General features: G+C 45.2%; 1 protein-coding gene across 1 annotated transcript; it reads right to left on the bottom strand.

Moving 5' to 3' along the window:
* Positions 1–653: 653 nt before the first annotated feature.
* On the bottom strand, positions 654–9,840 carry CFAP97D1 (CFAP97 domain containing 1). The gene is made up of 5 exons (XM_054993707.1): positions 9,729–9,840; positions 6,345–6,415; positions 4,078–4,196; positions 3,546–3,669; positions 654–710 (listed from the first exon to the last, which is right to left on the bottom strand). The coding sequence occupies exons 1-5, from the start codon at positions 9,838–9,840 to the stop codon at positions 654–656; spliced, it is 483 nt and encodes a 160-aa protein (XP_054849682.1).
* Positions 9,841–10,540: the final 700 nt, after the last annotated feature.

Raw genomic sequence — 10,540 nt, 5'->3', positions numbered from 1 at the left:
CCACAGCATCACATGTGCCATTACTGTACATGAAGTGATCTGTGCCATTTCTCCCTAGTATTGTTCAAGTTATCCAAGCATTTGCTCTGATGCAGAGTTTTCTGAGCATGTGTGTGTGTGTGTGTGTGTGTGTGTGTGTGTGTGTGTGTGTGTGTGAGAAAGAGACAGAGAGACTGACGGTGTGTGTGAGAATATTCACACTTCCTCCCTATGTCTATGGAGTGACTGGATGAATTGCACCTCAAGTCTCCATTTCTCATGCTGGAGCAAGCAGCACATTTATCAGATGAAACTTATGCACTAAAGCCACATTGTGGGAATTTTGCCACATCAAAAAAAAATCCTTGTCTGAAATCATAATTGGCTATTCTAAGAACTTGCAGAATGTAACTTAAGCAGATGCTAGTTTCTTCTTAAGCAGGTGAGCAAAACATTTTCTCTCCTTAAATAATGTCAATTGCTTATGGGCGCTTGTATGCAGACTGCAGCATTATCATTTTCTCACTCCAGTTTTTGGCTGTCAAAAATAAAAAAGGACTGTGCATACTCTGATTTTTTCTTTGCCCCATCTGTATATCTTTACACACACGAGCGCATGCACACACACAAACATGAAGCACCTCTTGTTGGCTGATCTAGACAATGCTCCATACCTAACTGTGGGATGAAAGTAGAAAGCGGGTGCTTTGCCTAAGATACTTCCTTGAATTCTGCAGGAATAAAAACAACCAAGGACATAATCAGTGGTGCACAGTAACCTGCTACTGATGCTGGGTTACCCCAGAAGCACATTACAACATCATGCCCCATAAACTATCCCTGCCCTAAAGCAGCCATTTTCTAAAGCAGCCATTTTCTTTAGAGGAACTGATGTCTATAGTTTGAAGATCAGTTGCAATTCTGGGAGATCTCTAGGCCCCACCTGGAGATTGGCAAGCCTACTGCCATGGGACCAGAGGCCATTTGCAAAAATGGCTGCTATGAGGGTCTGGGCAAATTGCATAACTGCTGCCATGGGGGCTGGGGCTAGGGTTGCTAGCTCCAGGTTAGGAAATTCTTGGAGATTTGGGGAGGTGGAGCCTGGGGTGGGGGCGTTGGGAGCAACAGCCCATGTCTTCCCAGCACAGGGATAAACCAAACTCAGACTTTGATCAACGGATGATTCAAACATAAAAGTCTTAAGATGCTTCTGGGGAGTCTACAGCACAAAGGCATTAACATAAGTCCTTACAGAGTATAATATCATAGAGTCCACCCTCCAAAACAGCCATTTTCTCCAGAGGAATTGCTTTTTCATCTGGAGATCAATTTAATTCCTGGAGATCTCCAGCCACCAGTTGGAGGTTGGCAATCCTAGCTGGAGCTAACTACAAAATGGATGCCATGGGGTGGTGACGAGTAGGCTTACCAACCTCCAGGTGGAGCCTGGTGTTCTCCTGGAATTACAGCTGATTGCCAGAGTATAGAGATCAGTTCCCCTGGAGAAATTAGCAGCTTCAGAAGGCGGACTGTATAACATCACATCTTTGATGAGCTCCCTCCTCTCCCAAAATTCCAGTCAAATCTTCAGACCTCTCTGAGACCACTCCCAAAACATTGGGAGGTTACAAGCCAAGTATATCCTCCATATGTTAGAGGAATATTTTCTGAATGGGTGTTCCATGTGAGTCCAAAGATGCTGCTGCCTGGGTGCTTCTAGAGCATTTCCTGCTCCAATGAGGCGGAGGAAAGCCAGGACTGGCTATCTGGTTAGGGAAAGAGATGCTCCAGGGAATAAGCAAGTGTGTGCCAGGAAACCTACTGTTGGGTGCCACAGTGGCGCCCACAGGTACCGTAGTGGCAAGGAATCAATGAATTGCAGCCTATCATACAGATGGAAACTGAACTAGTCAAACCTTTTGGAGTTTCTTCTAAATCTGTGAGAAAGCATCCTTTCACTCTCCAGATTTGCATGAGAGACAAAGAGGTGGTAACTTTTGTGCTGAGACAAAGGTTGCAGCCAAGCCATCTGCTTACCTCCCCCCCCCCCCAATCTGTGGGTGGCTTGTTGTTGCCACTGAGATGTCGTCGTCTGATTTTGGGGAGAGATTTTAACTCCACTGACAAATTAGTGCAGGCAACTTTTTGCAATAATGAACGAGAAGAGGGAGGAAAGGGGAGAGAAGAAGGGGAGACTTTGCAACGTGACATGTGGGATACAAACCCTGCGCAACCCTCCCTCCCCGCTTTGCTAATAACAGGGTTGAAACACTTTCTCGCCCACGCGCGTTTCAGAAATTGCCCCACTGGATTATCACATTCTGCAAATGCTGAGGGAAAATTACAAAATTAATTGCGCTCCAAAGGTCCTGTTTTTATTTGGAAATGTAAAGATTAAACATCCACCGCTAGAACTGGAAAGTTAATTAACTGTCCCTCTTTGTTAGGCACAGAGATGACTGATCTATTTGCAGGGTGGTTTGGGGTTTTTTTTACACAAAAAAACTATATGTAAAGAAATTGCGAATACCAGAAGTCTGGGGGCCTAAGACAAAAGATACACAGCCTTCTCTGGCTTATATCCCAATCTTGCCATACTTCCTGGTAAACTCTAATAGAAGAAATGTCTGATGTGGCACTCCTACCTTCTCTATCGCCTCACCCTCTGTGAGAAACAGCCAATGACTGAAACTGGGGCACAGAAATGCTGCGTGTGGTGATGTCCCACCATGTTTTGTTATGTCAAGCGTCACCAGGCAACTGTGGATTGCCAGCAATGACACATCCCCTAACTATCTAATTAGGCCTAAAATTAAAAGGGACAAATCTACCTTGAATGTAACCTCTGACTTGGATGCCCTTCACTCTAATCACCAATACTGACTAGGAGGGGAATTGTGACATTCAGGATGTCCTCAGAGTAATTATTACTCTTTATCATTACACATATTCCAGGAATAGGCTTCATTCTCAAAACAAGTTCCTTGCTGAAGCTATGGCCAAGTGATCCTTGGATGAAAGGTAGTGGCATGTCTGAGGAGGCCTATCTCTGCCATGAACTGGCTCTTTACTTTGGAGAAGAGATGCTTTAGTGAAGAAGCCCAAGAAACCCATTGGCTGGCACCACTGGGGTACATGATGCCGCCACCAGGAGGCAACATCAGAGGAAGGCCTTGGCCTCTCTGCCCAGGTAGTTGGTTCTCCAGGAGTCCAACTGGTTGGCCATTGAGCAAAACATAATGCTGGACTAGATGGACCACTGATCTGATCCAGCTGGGATCTTTTTATGTGTTGCTGAATCTAAGCAGATATGGGTCTGGTCACTACCTAGACAGGAGACCTTTGATATAACCATGTTAAATATACATAAATAAATGACCAAACAAACAATTGCCCTTCTCCCTCTCACTGTGCTGTCTACATGTGTATTTTCCCTGCACTCCAGTGATACACATGCAGCGTTATGACAAAGCTGCCCTTACAACCAGTTTAGCAATAGAATCCTTTGACTAATATGGTTAGGAAAAAGGCTTCTTTTTGAGTAATACAGCAAAGGTTGCACTTGCCTGCCAATCTATCTCGGACTGCTTCCGATCGTAGGTCGGCTTACGATCTCTGATCCTCTTCAAGATGCCCTGGTTCTCCACAGTGATCCTCACGAGTTCCCTGTTGTGCTGCTGTCGGAGTGGGCTGCAAAACCCAAACAAGTCACACGTATCAGATTTGGGGAGAAATTAAACAGAGAGGCCCCAGGAAAGCAGGAGAAAGGAAGTTGGCTGCATCTGGATAGCTAAGTAGGTGGAAGATGTTCAAACAGACACACAAACTGAGGGTCACTGTTGGGACACCAGCTTGGGAAGAGGTTGGTTAAGAATCTAAGCTCCTTTATGTATTGGAGAACTAGAGGATACGGAATGAAGCAGTAATAGGAAAGGAAAAGGAGTTCTTCTTGTCATGGCCTTCCAGCCGGGGATAAATGTCACAATTTCTCGCCACTACTTTATCCCTTAGGGGACTACAAGCAGAAAACAGGAGAGCTCCAGGCCCCGCCTGGAGGTTGGTAATCCTAGGAAGGGCTGTAGCTGCAGTCACACTGACCTCTTCTTTACATACTGGTTCCAGCAGTCTACCATGCCTGACCCACGATATATGTCAGCCAGACGTGCCGAGAGGCTTTTGTTTTCTCTCTCAATCAGACTAATCCTCTTCTGGGCTTCCTGTAGAATGAGATACCGGCTGGGTTTTTGATGTTACCACACAAGCTCTTCCCAGTGATGGAAATCATAAATGTTTGTTTTCATTGGTACCCAAGTTTTCTTGCAAGCAGAGCTGTCTCATCCCTATTCTACCTGCCCAAAGTCACACTTATTATCAAACTGTTACAAATGAATGCAGAAAAACCAAAAACAATACCACTACCAAAAATAACATTGTGATAAAAGAATTTGGGGAATCACCTTAGATTTCCAAAACTCTTTCTACAGTACTCTGGGTTGGATCCAAAGATGCATGAGCAGAGAGGAGAATGTACTTAGCACAGCTCCACTTGCACAAGGATTGCAGCAACACATACCACTTCAATAATTTCATTTATTTATTTATCAAAATATTTATAGCTTGTTTTTTCACAATGTCCAAGGCAGCTTTAAAAATATGATCATACACAATTAAAAGCATAGTCTTTAAAATAAAACGAAAAAACAGTTAAACACATGAATTAAAATACATCAAGTTAAGACTGCAGCATTGTCGCTACCAACTGCTAGAGACATCCATTAGTTATTTCTCCCAAAGGAGGATCGAAATAATTCCACTTTTGCATCTTTTATGAAAGGAATAGAGTGTAGGAACTTTCTGTACTGTAATCTGGCAGGCTGTGACAAAGTGTGGGTGCAGCCACTGAAAATGAGTGTGCATGGGCTGTAGTTGAATAGACCACCTGAATAGATGAGACACTTGATAACCTTAGTTGGCACATGAGATCATATGGAGAAAGGCAGAACATTAGTTGGGCTGCCAGATGGGAGTATTTGGGGGCCACAGACTGCAGAAATTTACATCATCCATGATGCTCTGGGAATTTGTCCTATCTCAACGGTAAAACCCACAGAGATTGGGGGAATTCCTAGAGTGTCATGGGAACCATGATGCTTCTAAGTAAGTGCCCAGAAGTGGCATCATAGCATCATACCCAGTGTCCCTTCCCATTTTTGCTCCCATGGCTCATTTAAGAGAAAATGGGAGCAGAATGTTGCCTGCCATTGTGGCCAACCTTGTAATGCTGTTTATTAGATATGCAGATCCCAGGCTGTGAAGGGCTTTAAAGGCACCAGCACCTCGAATTGTGCCTGGAAACAAATGGGTAACAAATAAAGCTGCTGAAGAAGAGGTGTTCTATGTCCATACATGGATATATCAGTCAGTAATCTATCGGCTACCAGCAGAAATTTCTGAATAGTTGTTGGGGCAGCCCCAAGTACAATACATTACAGTAATCTAGCCTCAAGGTTATAGCAACATGGAGCAGGCTAGTGGGGGCTAGTTGGTGGACCTGATATAGATAATAGAAAGCAAAGGTAGTCACTTTCCTGATGAGCTTTTCTAAGAGCAGCATTGGGTCCAGTGTTGCTCCCAGATGTTTCCCTAAGTCAGAGAAGCAGGTCGTCATGCCATCAATTTGTATTGGTGATAACCCCCTACAATTGGCCTTGCTTTCCTACTGGCATCATCTTCGTCTTTCCTGGATTCAGTTTCAGCTTGTTTTCTTTTAACCACTTCACCACCATTAGATACTTCCTAAGCAAGCCAGTCAACAGAGCACCTTAAGAAGAACTCGTATTTTTTTGTAGGCTCTACCCCCTTGGCTCCACCCTTTTACCCCATCCTTTGATCCCTTATCTCTATCCCTTGACACCACTAAACTCCACCCCTTGATTTCACTGGTCCAGCCACTATAAGTGGCTTGGCATTAGGTTGGGCTCCACCCAGGCAACCAGAAGTGTCATCATATGTCCAGCATTGCTCTCGCAATCCACCTCCCCAACTCCATGCTTTTAGAGTGTTGTGGCAATGCATAATGTCACTTCTGCTTGTGTGTCTGGAAGTGACACGGCATCATTGCCACGACATCACTTCCCCCCATTTCTCCTGCTGCTTCACTGGACAGCAACAGGGGATTGGAGGCAGGGGACATGAGGTCTCCTGCTACCATGGGAGACTGTCCCCCTAGATCCACCCCTCATCAGAGTGGTGCCTTCTGAAAGTTGGCAACCCTATCCTATAGTGACTTTTCCTGGGGGATTTATACATTGTAACAGTTCATTACGCCCTCAGCCAACACCCACTGCAAGAAGAAAGTCAGGTACCTGAATTTTGGAAACTTTGAAGTAGTGGTGGGGCTGAGCATTTGGTGCCTTTGTGTCAACAAAAGTCCTTGCTGGAGAAAGATAATAAATGGCATTTATCTGAAGTGGCTATATCCTTGGTTTCAACAACAATAACAAACAATTCTAGAAAAATAACCAGTTAAAAATGATAGTTTAAAATACATGTACACACACTCTGGTACATTTTTCCAGCTTGTAGAGGAGTAATCCAAGTGGTGGCCATTTGGGGAAGGGAGCTGAAGATGACTATCTAATCCATTTTTATCCTGCCTGTCCTATAAGTAGCTCAGAGCTGTTTATGTGGTTCTCTCTTCTTCCATTTTATCCTTACAACAATCCTGTGGTTAGGTTGAAAGATAGCAACTGGTCAAAGTTCACCCAGTGAGCTTCATGTCTGAGCAGGAATTTGATCCTGGATCACCCAGATCCTAGTCTGAGATAATAACCACTGCACCACACTGGCAGTTTGTGTGAAGCCCTCCGGGGAAAAAAGCAGCTGGAGCAACCACACCATTGGTAGCAATGCTGAGGTAAAAAAAAATGTGGTGAGGGGAGAACAGAAACTTCATGAAACAATTTTTGGCCATAGACTCTTGAGTCTTGGATGCCCTCAAGGTTATACCTACTGGTTCTGGTGGCTGCTGGGTGCCATTTTATAGTTGCTAAAAAGACATGAGAGCCAGTTCACATAGCTATTGCCTCTGCTGCCCAAAATAGGGAAGGGAAAGGAAGACTGGATGTCATTTTGAACTAAATTAGGCTCCTTCCCTGCCACTGAGGGGAGGAGGAGATGAGTTGTATTAGTGCTTATGGCTTGAGCCTCAGCAATACCGTCACAAAAAGTGTGTCTGTCTGGCCTACTCCCCAACCACAGAAAGTGAGGAGAAAAAATGTAGCACTTGGTATGTGTTTTAAGAAATCATGATGGGCCAGTTGCTGGGCTACAGCTTATCCTACCTCACAGAGCTGTTGTAAAGTGAAAGAGAGGAGAACTTGCCTTATCTTCCTTGGAGGAAGGGTGATATGGCAATGCACGAGAGACATTTTGAATTTTCCTTTTTGTTACATATAAGTATACTGCTTTGCCTATAATCTTTGACTGTTCAAGGATCTATTACTGTTATTATATATTAATCAAACTAAATATATTACCTACATATAGGCTTGCCAACTCTGGCCTGGGAAATTCTTGGAGATTGGGGAGGGGGGTGATGCCTGTGGAGGGGGAAGTCTAGGAAGCAATTTCACCTGGAACCTATCATAGAGTCTGTCATTTTTTCCCCAGGGGAACTGATCTTTGTAGTCTGGAGAGCAGTCATAATTCCAAGAAAACTCCAGGCCTCATTTGGAATTTGGTAACACTAAACCCACAATATGTTGCAGTACTTCTGGATGTCATGTATGTTATGGTGATACAATATTCTTTAATTGCTTTGCTGATCTTGTGAGAACTCCCCCACCTCAATCCCTGTACCACAACACACTTTATCTACACATAAATCAGTGGGGTGAAATCTGGGAGGGAAACACAACTCAGAGAGAAACTACACAAGATGCCCAACATGTGTTCTTCACGTGTCGATTTCCCACAAGTTTCCATGGGAAGTGTAGTCAGAAAGAACAGCCGCTCAATGCAATTCTCTGCCAGGGAGAAGAGGGAAAGAATCCTTCCTATCGCTCTGCTGATGCTGTTGAAGTCGAGGACCATATTGCGGAGGGCAGCCCAGGAATCTAGCAACCAGCCCCCTGCATGTACGCCTCGGCATGCAGCGGTGGTACCCTGTGCTCCCTCCTTCCCCCACCCCAGCCAGGAGCACCTGTGACAGCCCCAGCCCCCACTTGGCGACCGAGCAAATGCTGCTCATACTCCACCGCCTCCCTAGGACTGAGGGCTGGAGCATAGTCCGCTTCGCCCCCTCTGGCCGCCCCTGGCACACTCTGCAAGGGGAAATTAAGGCTAGAAGGAAGGTCAGTCACTTTGTTTAGGTATGACTAGGGGGTGAATAATGGCTTTTGCAGAGGGTGGTTTGGAGTCTCATTGCAGAACACAGCAAAAATTTATTTCTTTTCCTCTGCTATGTGGCTTTCTGGCTGGGACCAGCTATTGGCTGGAGAGACACTCCCACCTATAGATTGTGCAGGTTGGTTTAAGCACCAGTCTTCATGCTCCGAAGTTCTTGTGTTTGCTGGGAGATTACACAAGGGCTTTGTAGTACATGTGCAGGGCATTTTCTGACTTCCCAGATGCCTGCTGGCTAGGGTTGCCAGCCTCCAGGTGGCAGAATTACAACTGATCTCCAAACAACAGAGATCAGTTCCCCTGCAGAAAATGGCTGCTTTGGAGGGGACTCTATGGCATCATACTCCACTGAGGTCCCTGCTTTCCACAAATCCCACTCTCCCCAGGCTCAACCCCCAAATCACCAAACAAGGAAAGAAATAACAACAACAACATTCGATTTATATACCGCCCTTCAGGACAACTTAATGCCCACTCAGAGTGGTTTACAAAGTATGTCATTATTATCCCCACAACAAAACACCCTGTGAGGTGGGTGGGGCTGAGAGAGCTCCAGAGAGCTGTGACTAGCCCAAGGTCACCCAGCTGGCTTCAAGTGGAGGAGTGGGGAATCAAACTCGGCTCTCCAGATTAGAATCCCATGCTCTTAACCACTACACCAAAGAGGTCCTAGTATCAGGAAAAAAGGAAAGCCACAGGCCAGAGCTCCGAAGAACTTCCTAGATAACACCAACAAGCAATACTTAATGTAGCCCCATCTAACACACACATTTGAGTACACAAAATACATATGCAACAATATTTCTACAGTATACATAAATAGTAATTTCTTCTGTTCCCAGCCCCCCCAATCTCCATGAATTTCCTAGTCTGGCGTGGGCAACCCTGTTGGCCACTTTCTGTTTGCAAGCATGGCACATGGGAAGAAGTATCTTCAGCCTTCCGCTTGCACTTCTCAGACTTGCCCTGTGGATCCGCTATTGGCTCTGTTGTGAAAATCATATTACTTCCATGGTAACACTTTTTTTGCAATGGTGAAAAGAGGTTCCATGGGGCAGTTCGAGGATGCAAAAATAGTGCTCGTGAGGGGTGTGTGTGAAGCTACTGTTCTCTGCATGCCACATGAGTAAGCAGAAAAGGGCTGGTAGACATTTGGGAGCCCCAAACTCCCATTGCATGTGTAGGACAAAGCCCTTATGCTTCCCCCCAAAACTTGAGGATCCTTCCATGTGAAGATTGACCCTTAAAAGTCCTTTGCCAGGTAGATAGGATAAGACATCCGTGGGTCTATCCCAGTCTTAAGATTATAGTATGAAGTAAATTTAGGATTGCTACAAGCCTACCCAGTTCCACTCTGCAGTGACTTTTCTGTTCATCGGCCTTCTTCTCAGGGGAGAGCTTTTGCCTGGAATCAGCAACGACCACAGGACAGGTGAAGATTTCCAGACTGCTCATCTTGGCATGGCCATCCAGTGGCAGATCTCAAGGTATAAAAGGGCAAAACTTGAGGCTCAGCTTCTGAGTTGCTCCTCCTCCTCCTCACCTCCCCCAAGGGGTTGCCATAGATGCCCTGGCTGTGACATCATCAGTTCTGAAACGCCTAAGAAAGGATTGTTTTTAACACAAGCGCTCAGCCTTTGGATACAATGAGCCAATTGGCACACAGCTCCCCCCCCCCTTCCCCTTCTGACCAAGACACAGGCTGGTTTTTAAGAATTGCTATGATAGGACAAAGGGAAATGGTCCCTCTTAGTTTAATGTTCTGTTTCATGAGGCCAACCCAGAGGACCAGGAAAATTCATAAGCCGTATATGGTGGAAATGTCTGTTCTGTTGCAGGAAGTCAGAATATAGCATCTCTGAACAAGGAGGGTGCCATTTTAGCTGCTGCGGCTGCTAACTACCAGACCTTTAGGAATATGTATCATTTTCATTTACGTACCTACACTATTCACCTGCAAGGAAGGCCAGGGCTCCCCCTCCCCCATGTGCCAGCAAGACAAGGAGCGGTCGGTCATAAATTCACATAGAAGTTACGGGTATGTACCATGATAAAAAACTCTGTGCATAACCCTTTTTAAGGGTATTGTCTTACATTCAGAGTTGCCTTACTTTTGAGGTAAATATGGGTATTCTGCATCAAATATGGGTGTGAT

Source organism: Eublepharis macularius, chromosome 12, assembly GCF_028583425.1.
Source record: "Eublepharis macularius isolate TG4126 chromosome 12, MPM_Emac_v1.0, whole genome shotgun sequence".
In the NCBI taxonomy this organism is placed as follows: Eukaryota; Metazoa; Chordata; class Lepidosauria; order Squamata; family Eublepharidae; genus Eublepharis; species Eublepharis macularius.
Note: the sequence above shows the minus strand (reverse complement) of the source record. Positions and strands in the feature narration are given on the sequence as shown.